General features: G+C 56.5%; 2 protein-coding genes across 9 annotated transcripts in view; both read left to right on the plus strand.

The window, feature by feature from the left end:
- The first annotated feature begins 1,267 nt into the window (after nt 1–1,267).
- Nucleotides 1,268–19,470, plus strand: LOC132218038 (vesicle-associated membrane protein 2). 8 transcript variants are annotated; one of them, XM_059668682.1, is made up of 19 exons: nt 8,474–8,584; nt 8,811–8,954; nt 13,771–14,195; nt 14,312–14,410; nt 14,504–14,658; nt 14,751–14,872; nt 14,965–15,166; nt 15,318–15,369; nt 15,498–15,640; nt 16,028–16,106; nt 16,182–16,288; nt 16,440–16,593; nt 16,681–16,789; nt 16,879–17,010; nt 17,239–17,347; nt 17,450–17,627; nt 17,716–17,849; nt 18,049–18,225; nt 18,794–19,470. In XM_059668682.1, the coding sequence occupies exons 3-19, from the start codon at nt 13,921–13,923 to the stop codon at nt 19,045–19,047; spliced, it is 2,481 nt and encodes an 826-aa protein (XP_059524665.1). In that variant the 5' UTR covers nt 8,474–8,584; nt 8,811–8,954; nt 13,771–13,920; the 3' UTR covers nt 19,048–19,470. The 8 variants fall into 8 exon arrangements, with proteins under 8 accessions (XP_059524670.1, XP_059524668.1, XP_059524671.1 ...); XM_059668681.1 differs by lacking the exon at nt 8,811–8,954 and having other exon boundaries at nt 8,480–8,584; XM_059668680.1 differs by lacking the exons at nt 8,474–8,584; nt 8,811–8,954 and adding an exon at nt 11,956–12,273.
- Nucleotides 19,471–19,600: 130 nt separating this feature from the next.
- Nucleotides 19,601–20,083, plus strand: part of LOC132219268 (period circadian protein homolog 1-like) — a 2,255-nt gene continuing 1,772 nt past the window's right edge. Inside the window, exon 1 of the mRNA XM_059671646.1 lies at nt 19,601–19,732. Coding sequence (XP_059527629.1) covers nt 19,601–19,732 — 132 coding nt within the window. The remainder of the gene's footprint in view (nt 19,733–20,083) is intronic.

A 20,083-nucleotide genomic window follows, 5' to 3' on the forward strand; every position in this document is an offset into this window, starting at 1 on the left:
ACTCTTTTCTTCCTTTTCACATAGGTTGAGCCACTAGACGTTGTGTGTCAGTGCACAAGGATCAGGGAAGGGGCTGCTCCACAGAGGAGGGGGTTGAGAGCATTTTATCCAGCTCTGCCGAGTCCCCACACCCAACACATCGGCTCCCTCCTGCCCCAGCTAGGAAAGGACACCTCTGGTGACACAGCCAGTCCCCAGGCGTCTGCTGGGAGGGGGTGGGTGCTGCCTGGGGGAGGTTCTCACAGCTGGAGGCCCTGGGAAGCCTGCGGGGGGGGGGGGGGGGGAAGAAGCTGGCTCTTATTTGTCTCAGAGGCCAAGGCCACCAGCCTCCCCGCTTCTCCTCTTCCAGGGGCTCCAATAAGATGTCCCCTTCTGCATCGTGGAACCTGCATAGGGCCTATGGCCGTTCCCTGCTCCCATTTCCTCCGGGCCGAGGTGCGGGGCCTGCGGGGAGGAGCTGGGTGGGCCTGTGCAGCTGCAGGGTCTGTTCACAGGATCTAAGGAGCCATCAGTCAGGCAGGGGCACGGATCACCTTCTGCACCGTGTTCCAGCTCAAGCCATTTAACAGACACAAAGTTAGTGCTTACACAGCTAATGTATTTTAGGTCCAGAGACCCGGCTGGGAACTGCCCAAGGTCACACCTAGGAGACTAATCCGCGCGTAAAGTAGGTCCACTAACTTGCGGACAGCAGGCGCCCCTTTGCCTATTGTTCTTTCCACCAAAATAACAACAAAGCAAAGCAAAACAAAACAAAACCCTTGTCCCTTCTGGCCCAGACCTGTGCTCAGGAGAAAAGGCTGAGCCCCCCTCTGCTGGCCAGTCTGCAGCCACCAATGCGGGCAGCAGCCCATCGCGCAGCCTCCCGCTCCTCCCTGGTGCTAAGCCGGCCCACCTCCGCCGGCCTCGCCTGCCAAGTACCCCCGGCTGCACCCCGATGTCAGCAGGGGTAACTGTCATACTCCATCCAGGGACCCGGGGAGACGTCGCCCCGGCAGCAGAGGGTCCCAGCCACCGCATGGCCGGGGCCTGCACCTGCCCTTCCTCCTCTCCCACCCCCGGCCCAGGCCCAGGGCGGAAGGCGGGCCGGGCCGCCAGGCGCAGGGCGAGACCTCGAGCTGCGGGGGCGGCGGTGCGGCTCCGGTCCGGCCGGGCGGGCGGGCGCGGGCGCGGGGACGCACGGCTGCGCCAGGCCCGCCGCCCCGCGGCCACGCCCCCCGCCGCCCGCGCCCCGCCCCCGCGGCCCGCTCCGGGCCAGTCGCCGCCGCGCCCCACCCCCGCCCGCAGTGCCCGGATGTGGGTGACGCGCGGCCGCCATCTTCCCGTCCCCGGCAGCCAGCGCCAGTCGGAGCCAGCGCGAGCTGCCGCCGCCGCCGCCATCGCTGCCGCCGCCAAGTCCTGCGCCCGCTGCCCGCGCCATGTGAGTCGGCCGCCCTTGCCCCTCCCGGGCCGGCCTGAGCCGACCGCCGCCCGGCCCCCGGCCCGGGTTCGACCCGCGCCCCTCGCGCTCCGCACGCCCGGAGACCAGGCCAGCGCCCGTGACGGCGCGCGGGCGGTGGCCGCCGGAGGGAGCGGACCCGGTGTCCGTCCGCCCGCCCGCCCGCCCGCCCCGCCCCTGTCATCGCTGCCGCCCGTCATTTCGAATCGCCCCCGGACCATGTCTGCGAGGCTGCCCGCATTTGACAGGCGGGGAAACCGAGGCCTGGAGGGGGAAGGGGGCTTCCCTCAAGGTCACGCCGCGTCTCGGCAGCGAGGCCGGACGGGATCTGGGGCCCGCCGCATTGGGTGGCCTTCCTCCGGGAAGGAAAAAGGGAGGGAGGGCGGGAGGGATGCACAGGCGGATGGGCGGAGCCCTGACTGCGGGGCCGGAGGATCCGGGCCCTGGGTCTTAATCCGTCTCCGCCCCTCAGGTCGGCTACCGCAGCCACCGCCCCCCCTGCCGCCCCGGCCGGGGAGGGGGGTCCCCCCGGGCCCCCTCCAAACCTCACCAGTAACCGGAGACTGCAGCAGACTCAGGCCCAGGTGGACGAGGTGAGTCGGGGCGGGGGGTGTCCACGGCAGCGGGAAGGGAGAACCCCGAGGGTTGGCTAACTAGTGTGGGGTCCCCTTGGACGGGGGGAGAGGGGGGTGACAACAGTTCCGATGGGTGAGTTTTGGAACAAAGACGCCAGGCCCCCTTCCTGCCCGCGTGCGCTCGGAGGGTTAGCCTCGTTAGCCTGGGGCGGTTCAGCCAGGGCCCGGCCGCTTGGAACGCCGCCAATAGAAGAAGGTGCTGCTAGGACATCCGGGGTGTCCGGCGGCATGCCGCCCCTGATGCGTGCTCCTTGCATGTCCCCAGGTGTGCCAGGCATGTTCTGTGCGCGCCCTTGGCATGTTAACCTGGAAACGTCGGGGTGCATGTTCTGTATGTGGGCACATGGTCCGGGAGTGCCCTCATTGAGGTGGGCCTTGGCACACCCCCTGCCTCGTGGGGCTCCCCTCCCAGGTGGTGGACATCATGAGGGTGAACGTGGACAAGGTCCTGGAGCGGGACCAGAAGCTGTCGGAACTGGACGACCGCGCGGATGCGCTCCAGGCAGGGGCCTCCCAGTTTGAAACAAGTGCAGCCAAGCTCAAGCGCAAATACTGGTGGAAAAACCTCAAGGTAAGGGTGGAGCAGGTCGGACTGGAGGTGAATGGGGGTGTCACGTCTGTCTCACTGACCCTCCCCTCTCCCCTTCAGATGATGATCATCTTGGGAGTGATTTGCGCCATCATCCTCATCATCATCATCGGTGAGTAGAACGGGAGTAGCTAGGGCCCTTTGGTGAGAGGTCCCCTCTAAGTTCTGGGTTTTGAAGGTCATTAACCTAGTTTTTACGATTTAGCATAAAGCATATAAAGCTGCCAGTGGCAGTTCTGATTCATCTAGAGCCCAGACCTTGATGATGTTTAGTCTGCACTTTTCCTGGTTGTGGGCAATTTCTATTAAGATTTTTGGAAACAGGAAAGCTGGTGGATCCCACTGCTCTCTTGAGGACATTTTGGGCCTAAGACCCCAGTCTGGGAACCCTGGAATTGGGGGGTTGGAGAGCAGGAAAGGCCCTTGGGCTTGGACATGGCTAGGAAGCCAACCACCCAATTGTTTAAGAGCTTGTGGTCTCAAGAGGCCCAGAGCACTGCCCGTCTGGTCTGCCCCAAGGCCATACCGTGGGGTTGAAGAGACCTTGGAACCCACCTGTCCAGCCCCCTTGCTTGACAGGTGAGAACCTGAGTCCCAGAGGGGAAGGGTTGTCAGCCAGCTGGGGAGTGGGTAGGGGGGGAGCAGGGCCAGGCCTGACACACTGCTTTCTCTCCTCTCTTTCTCCCCTCTCCCTCTTCCTTCTCTTTCCTTCTCTATAGTTTACTTCAGCTCTTAAACCCCTGAGGAGCCAGCCCAGAGAAGGGCCTCTCCCCCCACCCATCCCCAGCCGCTCCTCCACCTCTCAGCCATATCTTCCAGCCCCCCCATCTGTGTGTGTGTCCGTGTGTGTGCCCTCCTGTAAATAGCCAGCTGTTATTTATACATATATAATATTATATATATTTGGTCTGTTTGTAGTTTTATTACTAGAAGATTTTTCCGGTTGTCCTTAACACCCCTTCCTCAGTTCCCATTGCCTTTTTCTTTCCCTCCTTCCTCTCCCCTCTTTTCCTGACCGGCCCCAAGTCCCTTCATTTGCATCTGCTATGCAATAGTCCCTCTTCCTCTCCTTTCCTTGGATTTAGCTGATCCTTCCCCCCACCCTGTCCTTCCCCATATCTTCACCCCCCTACAAAACAAACAAAAAGCAATTGTCCAGGCCTCCCTAGGTGCATCTTCTTTGCATTATTTGGGAGGCTCTGAGACTGGCCCCACTTGGTCCTAAGAATCCCAAGGTCTGGGAGCTTCCAGCATGTTAATTAGCACTCATGTGCATACTGGCAACCCTTTTGGTTTCCTTCTTTTTTGTTACATCACTCTGTTCATTCTTTCAACCTGTGTTTTTGTGTGTGTTTTTTTTCACTGAGGAGTTAGTCCCCACTGGTCCTTGTATCACACTTTCATTTGCATGACATTAATTGTAGGTGTTGGGGAGCCTGGGCTTTTGGGAAGCCAGGCTGTTCTGGCCCCCAGAATCATCCCTTCCGAGCCCCTCTAGTCCAGTTTGCCTCTGCTCCCCCTCTTTTCCAAACCTCTTGTCCCCTCCTCTCCCTCCCCTGAGCTGGTGTGTAAGTGTCTTGGAGTTCAGTATGTTATGATGGACCGATATTTCTGCCACTTGAAGTTTCTCCCCACATTCCTGATCCCCAGTTTTCATGTGGGGCGCTCAACTGACATTCCCATGGAGTCTCCCCCCCCCCCCCATCTGCCTGATCTTCCCCCTCCTCCGCCCACTAGGAGAGTTGGGGGTTGGCCACAATCTGATCTCTTTTGGGAGAGGTGGCTGCCAGTGTCTGAAGGGTCATCACTGCCTTGGAGAGGAGTGGAGCAGGGCAGAGAATCTCCCCAATTCCTGCTGGAAGTCTCCTCTGGCCCCACCCCTGCTGGGGGTTGGACTGAAAACCCTCCTCCCCAGTTTGGAGGGTGTTGCCTCCTTCACTGCCCAGCTCCTCTGACTGCCCCCCCTGAATTCAGGGCGGGGGGGTACTAGTCACTGCCAATGTGTGTGGGATTTGCTGGAAGATGAGGGTTCTTGCCCCTCTCCAGGGTGGTCAAGCCCAGAGAGAGACCTGTCTCCTCCTTAGGTGAAGTGATAGAGGAAGGGTCTAATGTCTTTTCAAATGGCACAATTTTTGGGGGGTCTGAGGGTGCAGTCCCTTAAACTGTCACTGGAGGGGACCCCCCCAAACTTTTCCCCCCACACTCAAGGTTTCTGTGTGGACAGGGAGCAGGGAGATCTAAACTGTTGTGTGAAAGGGTAGGGAGAGATGCTGGGGGTGGGGGTGCTGTGCTCTAGATCCCCCCCATATTATCCCAGTGTCCCCTGCCTCCCCGCTTCCCTCACTCCATGCCCCCAATTCTGTGCGCATCCAGATTGTGAAAATGTACAATAAATGTGTAATGAGTAAGTGGTGTCTGTTCTAAGATTTTTTCTTAACCAGTAGGAAAGGTACTTGGTCTTCAGGTTTAACAGGAATGTTAAGAATATACATTGGGAAGGAACTGAGCTTTATTGGAGGGCCTGACCTTGGGCAGGGCAAAGTGTGATTCCCAAAGTGTCCATCAGGGGGCACCAAGCCTTAATGGGAAGTGTGATGATTCCCTTGTCTCACCCTGGTGAACCCTGAGGTCTAAGTTTCCCAGTTTTCCCTCTTCCCTTGCCTGAGGGTATGCTCTTGTCCTTTGTTGGGTTTCTTTTACCCCTTGATTTTTAAAAAAATATATATTTTATTGATTTTTTACAGAGAGGAAGGGAGAGGGATCGAGAGTTAGAAGCATCGATGAGAGAGAAACATCGATCAGCTGCCTCTTATACACCTCCCACTGGGGATGTGCCCGCAACCAAGGTACATGCTCTTGACCGGAATCAAACCTGGGACCCTTGAGTCCGCAGGCCAATGCTCTATCCATTGAGCAAAACTGGTTAGGGCTACCCCTTGATTTAACTCCCAGATGCTGTGCAGTCATCTTCTGTAGTCATTTACTACTAGGCCTGATGTAAATGGCCAACTTCTATGAAATATCTCTTCCCCTTTGTGCCTAGCACAGTGCCAGCATCCAGAGGGTTAATAAATACTTATTGAACAAGGCCCTGGCCTGGTAGCTCAGTTGGTTAGAGTGTCCTCCCGATATGCTAAGGTTTCGGGTTTGATCCCTGGTCAGGGCACATACAAGAAGCAACCAATGAATGCAAAATTAGCAGAACGACAAATTGATCTCTCTCAATTAACAAATCAGCCTAAGGAGACCCAGCTGAGGGTAGTGAGGAACTGGTTAGAGATGGCCTATTGCCCCTGCACTCTGTTGTTGGGCACCAGACTCTGGTCCCTAATGTGGCACCCTAGCATTCTTGTCCTCAAGTGCCATTAACAATGGGTGGAGAATGCTAGAAGAGCTTGTGGGGGCTGATTTCTCTGGGCTGCAGGCAACCTAGATAGTATTTCCCAAACTTGTTGGCTCCCAAGAACTATCAGGAATGCTTTTTAAAAATTTATTTTTTATTATTTTTTTAGGAATGCTTTTTAAAATATTTTCTATGCCCTGGCCCCTGTGGTTCAGTGGTTAGAGGGTTGGCCTGCACACCAAAGGTTCCTGGGTTGGATTCCCCAGCATGGGCAAGATCCCCCACCAGTCTATGTGTATCACATTGATGTTTCTCTCTCCCCCACCCCCCACCCCCTTCCACTCTAGGGAGAGCAATGGAAAAAAATACTCTCTGATAAGGATTAACAATAAATAAATAAATGATAGATTTTTAAAAATATATATTTTTATTGATTTCAGAGGGAGAGAGAGAGTTAGAAACATCAGTGAATGAGAATCATTGATCAGCTGCCTCCTGCATGCCCCCTACTGGGGATGGAGCCCACAACTGGGGCATGTGCCCTTGACCAGAATCAAACCCGGGACCCTTCAGTCCGCAGGCCAATGCTTTATCCACTGAGCCAAACTGGCCAGGGCTAAATGATAGATTTTTTTAAAATATATATTTTTATTGATTTCAGAGAGGAAGGGAGAGAAAGATAGAAACATCTTGCACGCCTACTGGGGATGAGCCTGCAACCCAGGCATGTGCCATTGACAGGAATCAAACCCAGGACCCTTCGGTCTATAGGCTGTTTCCAGTGAGCCAAACTAGCCAGGACAAATAGATTTTTGGGCCCCTTCTCTGGAGATTCTGATGCAGCAGTTCTAAGGGGCTGAGGTGATTCTTATAATTAGGTACACAGTTGTTATCATTTATTGACGGTTTATTATATTCCAGTTAGTCTTCAGGGCTTTTTCGCATTTCATCTACTGAATACTTTAAAGGTTTAGGGCTCCCATAGGTCCTAGGATCTGTCTTCATAGTGCTAGGGCAGGGGTGGGCAACCTTTTTGTGAGTGCGTGCCAAAACCAGCAAAATCTCTGACTCAAAATTCTGCATGCCAACCCTAATTTTTTGAGAACATGTTACGCCTAACTTGATATCTCTTAAGGTGTATGTATGTGAAGAACCTTGAAGAAATAATAAAATTCATTTGAGCGACAAAAACAGTATATGATGATGAAAAACATTTATTTTTTAATGTAGTCTGATAGTCTGACAGAAAACTTTGACTCCATTTGATATTATCAGTGGGACTTTTGCTGGTGCATCACTGATGACAGATTTTACATCAGGTTTATATTTCGTGACCTTCAGAGATATGCACGAGCTACTACTTTCATCTGTCAGGCTACTCCTATTACGAGACTTAACAAAATTCATCACTGAGAACAAAGATTCACAAACGTATGTGGATGAAACCAAAACACTGGTTGGATCTAGGAAGGCAGGGAGAGTTAAGGCAGAGGCATAGAAATTGCTCTTCCCCTCTCTTGTCAACCCATGTCTATGGTCTTTAAGATAACTTATTATGTAAAATTATTTATCTAAGATGCACCTACACTGAATTTATCTGAAAAATAAAGTCAATAGTAAGAAAAAAATTGTAAATGGAAGATTATAAGAGGGTTTCGGGTGCCAGCAAAAGTTACTGGCGTGCCGTGGGTTGCCCACTCCTGTGATAGGGACATGGGTTCAAATCTGCTGACTAGTGTGAACCCAAGCGGATTATGTGATCTTTCTGGATCTCAATCTCATTTGTGAAGCAGTGGGTAGTAAGTAAGCCGGCCTGCTCTGCGTTTGTGAGAAGCACCTAGCCTGGTCCATAGGAAATCTAGGAGCCTGTTATCATCATCAGCCTCATACGCGGCACTGATCTAATACCTCTTCACCCTAAAGCTCACACCTTCCAGCTTTGGGGAGCCGTCCCAATGCGGGGGAAGGGGGCGGGGCGCTCTTTTCACCCTGGGACCTCTCTTGGGAGTCTCGGCACAGAGCGCCCCCATCAAAGCCATCGTTGCACCCAACAGCGCCTGCGTGCAGGTCACACTCCTTGCGCCTGCGCAGACTTCACTGCCGTTAGTAAGCGTGTCAAGGAAAATCCCCAGCTTCTGGGTAAACAAGTTGCCGCGTGAGATCGTCGGCACGTGTTCTCTACAGCTCCAAGACCTCTCAGCCTATGAGAAAGTTTGGAGGGAGGGGCTAGCATTGCGTCACCGACCAGGCAGGTTGCTACAGCCAATAGGTACATCGGAAGTGGTTGTGGGCTCGGCTTTCTGTCAATCAATGCGCGCCGGGTGCGGCCCCTCCCGAACGTGAATTTGTCACTGCGGATTGGTAAATTGACCAATGAGGAGATGATGGCGGCGGGCGGCGCCAATGGTGGCTGAGCGGAGGCCTGGCGAAGGCACGAGGCGTTGGGCATGGATCCGCGCCCTTAGGCCAATAAGCTTGAGGGGCGTGGCATCCCAGCGGGTGGGCGGGCCTGGAGGAGCGAGTCCCAGTCTCTGTAGTCCTAGTTGGGAGGAGATTGGATTCGGCGTGCTTACCAAGTGGTGAGTACTCAGGATTGCGGGTAGAGGAGCGGTGGTCAGTTTTTCTGGGGTGGTGTGTTCTGTCTGTAGGGGTGTTAATGGAGTGTGTGGGGAGGATCCTGCGAATGTATGATCGCAGCGGTGGGAGCCCTGATGGTTGTGGGGAATAGGGACCAGAACTCAACCTTAGAGGGGCTGGCTGGGGGCTCGGAGGAGTCACTGACATCAAATCCTTCACCGCTCTAAGGCACCTGGACCCCAGACTGACTGGGAGGCGGGGCTCGGAAGCCCTCAGCGACATGAGGGTGCTGAGACCCCTGCTCCCAAGGAAATAGAGGGTCGGGATCCCTGAGAGTGGACGGGGACGTTCCAGTGTGTGGCTGCTGTTTTGGTATGTGTCTTAAGCACTTGAAAGAGGCAGCGGTTCTGAGGCTGCAGGGACTGAGAGGGAGGTGGAAGGGCTGGAAAGGTTCGACAGGGTGATTTGTGTGACCCTTCGCCCGGCACATCAGGGCTCTGAATGTCCTGTGTGTAAAGGGAAGGGGTTAGGCCTGGGAGCCATCCTTGGGAGTAAAGGTGAGGTAGCACCTGAGAGGGATGGTGGTTTTGTACAGTTTGGCTGTGCACACGTCTTCCTCAGACCCTGGAGATAAAGAGGAACCAACAGGGTGCTCTGGTAACTGTACAAACAGCTAGGCCTGTGGTAAAGGGACCTGGGGTAAGGTGGAAGTGATTTCCTAGGAAATCACTGGGTCTGGTAGCTGCTAGGATGACCTCAGGGACTTAGTGCGAATGTGAAAACTGGGGCTGTGATGACTTGAAGTGTGTGGGGCATGCAAACTGAATGTCCCAAATGAGAGGAGGGTTTGGATGGGGTCTGTGCTCCAGGCACCAAGCTCAGAATTGGCTAGATATTTGAGAGGTTCAGGTTCCCCAGTGCTGACTAACCGCTCACAGGTTCCAGAAAGCTAAGAAGCCAGAATCTCAAGCCATTATCAGAGGTCACATTTGAACTCTGGCTCTATTTGTTAAGGGCCTGAGAACGTGTTATGAGACAGTTTAGTCAAGTTTAGTAACTTATGAGCTTTAGTAGGTCCTTGTGGAATGGTGATAATAATACCCACCTCACAGTGTTACTATGAAGATTAAATAAGATAATGTATATGAAGTGCTTGAAAAAATGCCTGGGTCATGTTATAAAAAGTATTTAGCTAAAAATATGCCTATAGGATGACAAAACAGTGAAAGGGCGAGAGATTTATGTAAATGCTGTGGTTAGGAACTATTCTCATTCTCGAGTTTTTCTGCCAGTTTTGGTGACTCCCTCCCCCTTTCCCTCTTCCTGGTTCTGGTCTTCAGGCACCAGCCCAAAACCCTCTCCCAGGATCCAGGCCCTAGGCTGAGCCACTTGCTTTCCCAGTTTGATTTCTTCATCCTAGACTAGACCCATTCTCCTCCCTGCCCCTCCTTCTTTGCTGCCATAGTAACGAGAGATTCAGGCTCCGTAGGGGGCCTCGCAAAGAGCAAAGGTGCGTGTGTTCTCTCACAGAACCCGGGCCTCCCTGGCTCTTTGTGATTGGGCCAGCAGATGTGTACAGTTTGGGAGAGGGGAAAGCCAGTGCCAGGAGCTGTAGGAACAAGCCCGGGGCGGGCGATGCGTGTCTGGGAAAGAGCAGGGGAAGGGGGCCCCTTCTAATCCTCTCTCCAGGAATCCCTGGCTGTGGGACAGGACGGCTGTCGTTGGGTTGTGGGAGGCGCGCGGGCTTGGTGCATGTCCTGGGCCACCAGCCAAAAGAACATGATGTTCCCAAGTGCGCTGGCCGCCGCCCTCTCGGTCTGGCCGCCATCCAAACCGCTGCCTCCCCAGCCTCCCTGCCCCACATTCCCCGGCTTCCTCGCCCCGCCCCGTTCCTCCGCTTTGACGTCACCGCTGCCTCCCGCCCCCTCTCCTCCATTGACGGCAGCAGGGCCTGGTTACTGTGGGGACCATGAGCTGGACAACCAGGGCTGTGGGAGCAGGTGAGGTCTGCTGGAGCACGGCGCCCTTTTGTCTATGCAAAAAATAAATATGGAAGTGTAGGTGGGAGAGCAAGGACTGTCTGTGTCAGGAGAGATTGCACCTTTACCCTGAGTAGAGCTGGGGAGGAAGAAAAATGTTTCCAGAGAAGAGATGTCTGAAAAGGAGACAAGGGATGGGGCCACAATTTGTGAGTTGGGGGTACACTTTCAAGTAGAGAAGACAAAATCCAGGTGCTTCCTGTGTTTTCTTGCTTTGGTTTTTCTAGGTTATTTTATATCCTCCCTCCCAGCTTTTCCACAGAGCCTTCCCCCTGGCACCCAATGGGGAACACTGTCGTTAAGGAAAGCTTAGGCCTGTGACAGCGAGGAGAGTGATTATGTCAGCATCAGCTGGGGGCGGGGGCTCTTCACTTGCCACCCGCATCTTCAGGGAGCCCTGAGAGGAACTACTCATCACAGTCCTGGATGGAGGGATCCTGTGTAACTGCAGCTCTCCTGGGCCTAGCCTGGTGCTTTATTCCCCCAATCAGGCCTCTGTTCTGTTTTTAGGACTCAGTGTTCTGCTCCTCCTTCTAAAAAAGTTGTAATTTTCAGTCCCTCTCCCATCATCGTTAACAACAAAACCATGGTTTCTATTCATCACCTGCCATGTGTCAGGTTCTGTCCTAGGGTCTCAATACAGTGAAGTAGAGAGATGATGTCCTTGGCTTTCTCTTTTCCTCATGGGGGAGCTCTGAAGCCCTTGCCACCAGACGTTTTTCTCTCTAGGGTCCCAGTTGGTCTTTTTTCTCAGGTATCCCTTTTCTTTCCCTGTAACCCTGGGTTTCTAGCCCCCCACTTTTGGGACAGCCCTAACTGTGGGTGGCTGCATCCTGAGTAAAGAAGCACTAGTCACCATGTAGGCTGCCTAGGGTAGGCCCTAGAGACCTTTTCTCTGGCCACAGAAGCGCCTACCATTGTTTCCCTTCACACCTCCTATTGACTCTGGCTGCCCACTGTATTGTATCCTCCACCATCACCACCACACTTCCTAATATAATATCTGGATTCTCAATTGCCTTCCTCCTAGCTGTGTAAGGATTTGAAATGTCAGAGGAAGGAGTGGGGTAAAACAGCTTTATTACAATGACAAGGCTGAGAAAGGGAACCCAGGAGAAGTCAAGCCGAGTTTCTGTTTGGCCCCCTCCTCTCAGGGACCAGCCATCTCATCCGGTTTGATCCTCCTCCCAGGGTCCGCATACGTTTCTCCCACCCCTAGCAAGGCTGAGGGGTCCGGCAAGGCTGATCAGTTCAGTTGGTGAACATCTCTTAAATACCTAATGTGGCCTGGGCATGTTCCCGGAAGAGGAGCAGCTGACTCCCCTTCCTTTCAGTATTCACTGTACAAGGCGTCCCGCGCCCATTGGCTGGTCGGTAACGTCTGGGGCCCTTCAGCTCAGTGCCAGCACCCAGATCCACGTGCACCCGCGTGTGTGACACAGCCCTGACCTCAGTGGGGGCCAGTAGCCAATCAGGTGCCAGGACGAGATCCTCAGCCAATCGGGGGCGGGGCCTGTGGCTCCGCCGGCAGGAGGCCAATGAGGGGCAGTGCCTGGCATTATGCAACCCACCTCCTGGCCCCGCGGAGCTTCCATTCGGCTGCGGGCTGCAACGGCGGCAGGCAGGCGGCTGAAGGACGCTCGCGCGGACAGGTAGGCGTCTCCGTGGCTCCCCCTGCGCCTGGGAGCGGGTTACCAGCTCCAAATCGGATCGCCCCTACTTTCAGCCTGATATGCTGTTTCCGGCCCAGGAGTTCAGACAGCGCACCAATAATCCACCTTCCTTTACCGCTGTCCACGCCCTCTCAGCCCCCCTGGGGGCCAGGTGTGGTTCTTTGCAACCCTGCACCGGCTGTCCGTACTCATGACCCTCTTACCTTACCTTACCTCCCGCTTTGCCCCCCCCCCCTCCCCGCTCCGCTCCCAGCTCTTCCGGTCGCACGCCCGACCCTCAGCAGGCATGACCACTGCCGTCTTTCTTGTCACTCGGGGGTCCCCGGTTTTGCCGCGGTACCAGGACCCCTTCTGGGTTTCTGTGCTCTCCGCACTCCCCCCTCAACCCCTGGCCCAGCGCCGGCCGTGATGTCAGGCCGTTTCGGCTGGAACATCCCGTTCCCGGTGCTAGTTCTTGCTGTTGGCTACAGCCTTCCCTTTGCTCCTGGCGCTCGGGGCTTGGGGGTGTGGTTGGACCGGGAGTAGGGGAAGAAATATCCGCTGGCTATGTGCATCCCGTGCTCAGAGCTGAGTGTGTCTGCCTCTAATGGGGGGGGGGGGCGGTAGGTGTCTAGAAAATTCGCGGGCTGAAGTGAAAGGATTCTTGAGTCCCTGACAATGGCAGGTGCCAGCTTCGGTTTGGGCGGTTGGATGAGGGTGTAGGGGCCAGAGAATGTAAGGCTGAGTGGTCTTGACCAGAATGAGTGGGATCCAGGCGAGTGCCAGGCTGTGGGGAGGGCAGTGGCAGTTGTGTTGTGCCCTGGGGAGCAGGCCAGCCCGCGGAGTCCCGATAGGCTACATCTCTCAGGGGCTGTACTAGAGGTGGGCGAACCCTGGCCACACCCCTCCTGTGTGCCTGTGTGGGAGTAGGTCCATCCCCTGCTTCCGCTGGGAAATGGGGGAGGGTCGCCCTTCCCGCCCTCCTGTGGTCCCTCCAGCAACCGCTGAGCTCAGCTGCTGACGTCGGTTTCCCTGGTGACCGCGGTGGTGGCGGAAGCGCCGTGGTGGGGCGGTGCCGGTCTCCGCGCATGTGCAGCGGAGGTGGCACCGCCCACTGATAAAATTAGCCGGGAGACCTAAATATAGGAGGCGACGGGCTCACCGAGTGCCCAAAGGCCTTGGAGTCTTAGGCAGAGTGGGAGCCAGATGGGAACTTGGGGCTGGAAGGTGTCCAGTTTGGCTCACAGCGTGGTTTTGGTAGACTGCCCAGCCTCTACTTACCCAGGCCACGCTGGCAAGAGTCGTGGGGAAGGCCAAAGAAAGGTCCCTTCCTACCTCCCACCCCCTACCAGAGCAAGAAACAACTTACCTAACTTCCTACTAGAATCCCGGGTCCCAGGAGCCTGGGGGCAGGCACGGGGAGGATCTGAGTGTAGGGGTTACTGTCAAGTTAACAGCCCAGCTTTCTCAGCCCTCCTTTCTGGTCTTCCTCTTCAGGTGCTGGCTGTGATCTGTGACGGAACTTCTCAATCCTCAGAGACTTGAGTCTCCCACTTCACTCCCTAGCCAGGCCTCCTGGCCCCTTGTGCATCCGTGGTGGCCTCTCCATCATCGCTGTTTTCCACCTGCCTTCCCCATGGCCCAGACATGAGTAGCTCCCCAGAAGGGGCTGATGGGGAAGGGGACCCCAGGCCAGGAGAATCCATTTGTTCTGGAGGGGCGCCTTCCCCTGGGCCTCCACAGCACAGGTCCTGCCCTGGCCCCAGCTTGGCTGATGACACAGATGCCAACAGCAATGGCTCAAGTGGCAATGAGTCGAACGGGCATGAGTCCAGGGGTGCATCTCAGCGGAGCTCACATAGCTCCTCCTCTGGCAATGGCAAGGACTCAGCCCTGCTGGAGACCACTGAGAGCAGCAAGAGGTGTGTATAGATGTGTGTTACGGTCTGGGAGTGGTCTTGTGAACAGGCTGAGCTAAGAGAAAGGCCTATACTACTAGTGACTTTCTCCTCAACTTGGGCCTATTGCTTTCCCTTAGCACAAACTCTCAGAGCCCATCCCCACCCAGCAGTTCCGTTGCCTACAGCCTCCTGAGTGCCAGCTCAGAACAGGACAACCCGTCTACCAGTGGCTGCAGGTTAGTGGGGGGAAGGCTGGGGAAGAGGCTGGGGGGTTGGGCCACGCTTTGAGGCTAATGTCTTTACCCCCTCCCTTCCTCTGGCCCTTGCAGCAGCGAACAATCAGCCCGTGCAAGAACCCAGAAGGAACTCATGACAGCGCTGCGGGAGCTCAAGCTTCGGCTCCCGCCAGAACGCCGGGGCAAGGGCCGCTCTGGGACCCTGGCCACACTGCAGTATGCACTGGCCTGTGTCAAGCAGGTGCAGGGTGAGTGGTGCTTCCTAGGAGGATAGTGGCCAGGTCCTGGGTTACTATGGAGGGGCCATCTCACTGAATGTCCCACTGCCCTCACCTTGTAGCCAACCAGGAATACTACCAGCAGTGGAGCCTGGAGGAAGGTGAGCCATGTGCCATGGACATGTCCACCTACACTCTGGAGGAGCTGGAGCACATCACGTCTGAGTACACACTTCGCAACCAGGTCAGCTGCAGCCCTGCCCCTCCCTCCTAACTCACCCTCATTCCCACTCCCATGGCTTCTGAATCCGCTCTTGTCTTCACTTTCCTGCCCAGGATACCTTCTCCGTGGCTGTCTCCTTCCTGACAGGCCGAATCGTCTACATTTCGGAGCAGGCAGGTATCCTGCTGCACTGCAAGCAGGACGTGTTCCGGGGAGCCCGCTTCTCAGAGCTCCTGGCTCCCCAGGATGTGGGCGTCTTCTATGGTTCCACGGCCCCATCTCGTCTGCCTACCTGGGGCCTGGGGGCTTCGGCAGGTGAGGTCCCCAGGTGCTTGGGGGACGGATGAGCAGTTGCAGGAAGCTCATTCTGTGAGGAACCAGAAGCCCAAGATTTTCCTTACTGGGTTCTTCCCAGCCCAGGAAGGGCCTGGGGGCCTGTGCTCACCTCTCTCCTGGTCTCTCTCAGGTTCAGGCTTCAAGGACTTCACCCAGGAGAAGTCTGTCTTTTGCCGTATCAGGTAGGTGGGAGCAGACCCCTTCCACCTCCCACACATATTCCTTCTTTACTGTGTGAATCCTGACTTTGAGGTGGAGGGTGGGTGGCCCTTCATTGATAGTCACCAATGCCTTTTTTCTCCCTTGCCAGAGGAGGTCCTGACCGGGACCCAGTGCCACGGTACCAACCATTTCGCCTAACCCCATATGTGACCAAAATCCGGGTATCAGAAGGGGCTCCCGCACAGCCATGCTGCCTGCTCATTGCAGAGCGAATCCACTCGGGTTATGAAGGTGGGCAGGCCAGGAGCCTAGCCTGGTGGGGGTGGAAGGGAGGGTACCCTCTCTGGTGTGGGGATGAGGCAGGACGAGTGTGGGAGGCACGGTTCAGCCCCTTGGAATTTGGAACAGAGAAGGTATAATAAAGAGGAGGGTTTGTAGCCTTCTTTAGAGGTAGAGTTGGCTCAGAGCCCCAAACCGGGAGAGGGCAAAGCAGTGTGCTTGTTCTCGTCCATTACTAGAGTGGGTCACAGAATGGTCCAGACCGTCTTTGTAGGCCAGGCGGCCTAGGGCAGAGCTGTGGGGAGGATTGCCAATCAGCCTGGGCCCCGGGCAGCATGGAGGGCTGGGGACCTCGACCATTTTGGATGAAGCCCATTGGCCCACATTTTCTGTGCTCAGCTCCCCGGATACCGCCCGACAAGAGGATCTTCACTACACGGCACACACCCAGCTGCCTCTTTCAGGATGTGGATGAAAGGTGAGGTCAGGACCTGAGGAAAGTGGGTGGCCAGGGCTGAGGCCAGGGCCAGACTCATGCCTCCTCCCGTTTCAGGGCTGCCCCACTGCTGGGCTACCTCCCCCAGGATCTCCTGGGGGCCCCAGTGCTCCTGTTCCTGCATCCTGAGGACCGGCCCCTCATGCTGGCCATCCACAAGAAGAGTGAGTCCTCACCCTGCTCTTCCCTTCCTTCCGGCTGCCTCCAAGGCTTCTTAACAGATGCCAGTCTCGGTGCCTCGCTCTCCTGAGTCTTCGGCGGGGTGGCTTTCGCCTTAGCGCCCCCTCCTGCTGACCCCACCTTATTTCCCTTCAGTCCTGCAGCTGGCCGGCCAGCCCTTTGACCACTCTCCCATTCGTTTCTGCGCACGTAATGGGGAATATGTTACCATGGACAGCAGCTGGGCTGGCTTCGTGCACCCCTGGAGCCGCAAGGTGGCCTTTGTGTTGGGTCGCCACAAAGTCCGCACGTAAGTGGGCCGTGAGCCAGAGCTGGCACTGGGAGGTGAGAGGCTTTGGAGGGGGTAGGGTTTGACTCGCCCTTCCTCATCCCACAGGGCACCCCTGAATGAGGACGTATTCACTCCTCCAGTCCCCAACCCTGCTCTTTCCCTGGACCCTGATATCCAGGAGCTATCTGAGCAAATCCATCGGCTGCTGTTACAGGTGAGAGCTGAGGAGAGGAGGCTTGGGAGAGGAGGAAGGGGTGGGCTGTACGGCTATAGACACCTAACCTGTTCCTCTCTCTACCTCAGCCTGTGCACAGCCCCAGTGCCGTGGGGCTCTGTGGAGTCGGCCCTGTGACTCCCCCAGGCCCTCTCTTCAGCCCTGGCTCGTCTAGTGACAGCAACGGGGGCGATGCCGAGGGGCCTGGGCCTCCTGCCCCGGTGAGTATTCTTTTCCCACTACACCCTCTAGTCTCCCAGTCCCCTTGCTTTTTGGAATCAGCATGGCCAATCCCAGAGGAGCTCTGCCTCGTTGCCCCTCCTTTCTCCTTCTGCTCTCGTCATGGCCTCCATGCTTCCCCGCTGGTACCTCTTGTTGCACTGTGCCCTGCACCCCTGACACTGGCCAGGCCCGCCTAAGGCTGCCCACTGCCCTGCTCTGTCCCACAGGTGACCTTCCAGCAGATCTGTAAGGATGTGCATCTGGTGAAGCACCAGGGGCAGCAGCTTTTTATCGAGTCCCGGGCTCGGCCTCCTCTTCCCCGGCCCCACTTCCCTGGTGAGTTGGCAGGGGTGTGGGTGTAGGTGAGGAATGAGACTGCTGGTCTCCTGACCTTCACCCCAACCCAGAGAAGCTTTATTCTCTTTTTTTTTCTTCTAGGCCCAGCTATAGACACAGTCAAGGCCAAGACCCTTTACTGCCAGTCCCCAGACCCAGCGCTGGAGGCAGACCCTGCTCTAGTCCAGGCCCCAGCAGCCGTGGCCCCTGAGGAGGCTGAGAGGAAAGAAGCCTCCAGTTGCTCCTACCAGCAGATCAACTGCCTGGACAGCATCCTCAGGTAAGGCTAGCCTGGCACCTACTTCCACGTGGATACTGGTCTTGCCCCACTCTAGGCCCTGCCCCCATGTCCTCTTGTATGTTGCCAGGTACCTGGAGAGCTGCAGCATCCCAGGCACGATCAAGCGTAAATGTGCCTCCTCCTCCTCCTCCTGTACCGCCTCCTCGGCCTCTGATGAAGACAAGCAGGGGACAGGTCCTGTCCCTGTGGGCACCAGGAAAGGTAAAGACCAGTGCATGTCCCGCTCCCACTGCCCTGTGCTGGCCCGCTGGCCCTGTGTCTCCCCCCTTCTGCCTGTCCCCCTCCCAGTCTCCAGATCTCCAGATCCTCCTTTCCATCCATCCCCCCCCCCCTCCTCCCTGGGATTCCTCTCCTGATTGGTGGGGCAAGTGGTGGTAACTGGTGCCATCTCTCTGCACAGATCAATCGGCAGTGCTGTCGGGGGAGGGGGCCACCCCTCGGAAGGAGCCGGTGGTGGGAGGCACCCTGACCCCGCTCGCCCTGGCCAATAAGGCGGAGAGCGTGGTGTCCATCACCAGTCAGTGTAGCTTCAGCTCCACCATCGTCCATGTGGGAGACAAGAAGCCCCCGGAGTCGGGTATGGGCTTGGGCTTGGAGTAAGGGGGAGTACCCCGCTCCCTCTGGTCCCCTCGTCAGAGTTCCCTTCCACCTGCCTTTTCCGCCCCCTCTGCCCTGATGGAGAGAAGGAGCCTCCGTCTCAGCATGGGGCTGCCGCTCCTTGCCTCCATCCCGCCAGCCTTTGCTGCTTTGTCTTTCCCCCTCCCTGCTTCCTCTGTCTTCCTGTCAGTTCACAAAGTATGGGGTGGGCGCCATCCCCAAGGTGCTGACCACACATGGTCAGAAGGCAAGGACTTGAAAAACCCTGAAGGACACTGACCTGGGAAATGTGGAAGAGAAGCGCAAGGGGTGGGCGTCCCTTCTGAGATCGAGGAGGGTGTCATCCTCTATCCTCCTGGGACAGCTGTGCATAGAGAAGAGGGCCCAGAGCTAGTCCTCAGCGGGGAGGAGGCCAAGAGATACACACAGGGCCCAGGTTCGTGGGGCAGAGGCCAGGGCTTGGCTAAGCTATTGGGCAGGGAAGGTGTGGTGTGGTGTTAACCCTTGAGGTGATTCTGATGATCTTTCTCCCATCTCGCCTTCCTCAGACATCGTCATGATGGAGGACCTGCCTGGCCTGGCTCCATGCCCAGCCCCCAGCCCCACAGTAGCCCCTGACCCAGCCCCAGATGCCTACCGCCCCGTGGGCCTGACCAAGGCCTTGCTGTCTCTGCACACACAGAAGGAGGAGCAGGCCTTCCTCAGCCGCTTCCGGGACCTCGGCCGGCTGCGCGGACTCAATGGCTCCTCCGTGGCTCCCTCGGCCCCTGGAGAGCGAGGTAGCCAACCTTTACCTCTCTGAGCTGCCCTCTGCTAGTCTAGGGTCAGACTGTTGCGGGGAGGGGATTTTTGAGGGGGATGTTCCTGCTCCAGAGACCCAGGTTGCTGTTGCCCAGGCCCTGGGCCCTGCCTAGGGATGGGCCCTTCGCTAGCGTCTCCCCACTAGCCAGGGAACCAGGCTGCAGCCAGAGGAGGGCAGGCTGGGGGGCTGGCACTGAGCCAGGCGGGCAGACCTACTTTGCTTCAGGTAAGCTACTTCAGGTCCGGCCAGGGGGCAGGGGCAGAAAGTGTGCCCCCTTAGACGCAGTTGTCACTGATTAAGAGATGTATACAGGCCCTGGCAGTGTGGCTCAGCTGGTTGAATGTTATCCTGTGCACCACAAAGTCGCCAGTTCAATTCCTGATCAGGTCATATGCCCAGGTTGCAGATTTGGTCCTAGTCGGGTAAGTAAAACACCCTCCAACCGGAGCCAATTAGCGTCCAGGCAGATGCGCAATATTCCTTGTAATATGTCCTTGTTCCTTTCCAGGTGATTCCAATGCTGCAAGAATTTATAAGCAGCAAGTTGGGGCGCATGTTCATTGAGCCGCCCCCCTTTAACCTGTCCAAGGCGTTCGCAGACAGCAACTGCTGCGCGCCCCTGATCTTCGTGCTCTCCCCGGGGGCCGACCCCATGGCCGCCCTGCTCAAGTTCGCTGATGACCAGGTGCCTTCAGATAGATGGAGCTGTGTCTGTGTGTGTGTGTGTGTGTGTGTGTGCGCGTGCACGTGCACGTGCACACGTGTGTACGTGTGTGTTATGTGTGTGTACATTACTATATATACATACGTACTTGCTTATACTTGAAATGCTAAGGGGTGAGGAAAAGGTAAAAAAGTGTCACTCACTCAGCCCTTGAGAGACCTGGGAGGCTGATGGAGTCCCAGGACATTGATATCTAAACAGCCGCACTGACGGGAGAAGTAGCTCCTTATCTAAAACCTAAAACTGGGATTCGGGCTGGGGGGCCTTGGCTTTGCTTTCCCTGTGGGGGGAGGGGCATCTCTGCCACACAAG

This window comes from Myotis daubentonii, chromosome 16 (genome assembly GCF_963259705.1).
Source record: "Myotis daubentonii chromosome 16, mMyoDau2.1, whole genome shotgun sequence".
Taxonomy (NCBI): domain Eukaryota; kingdom Metazoa; phylum Chordata; class Mammalia; order Chiroptera; family Vespertilionidae; genus Myotis; species Myotis daubentonii.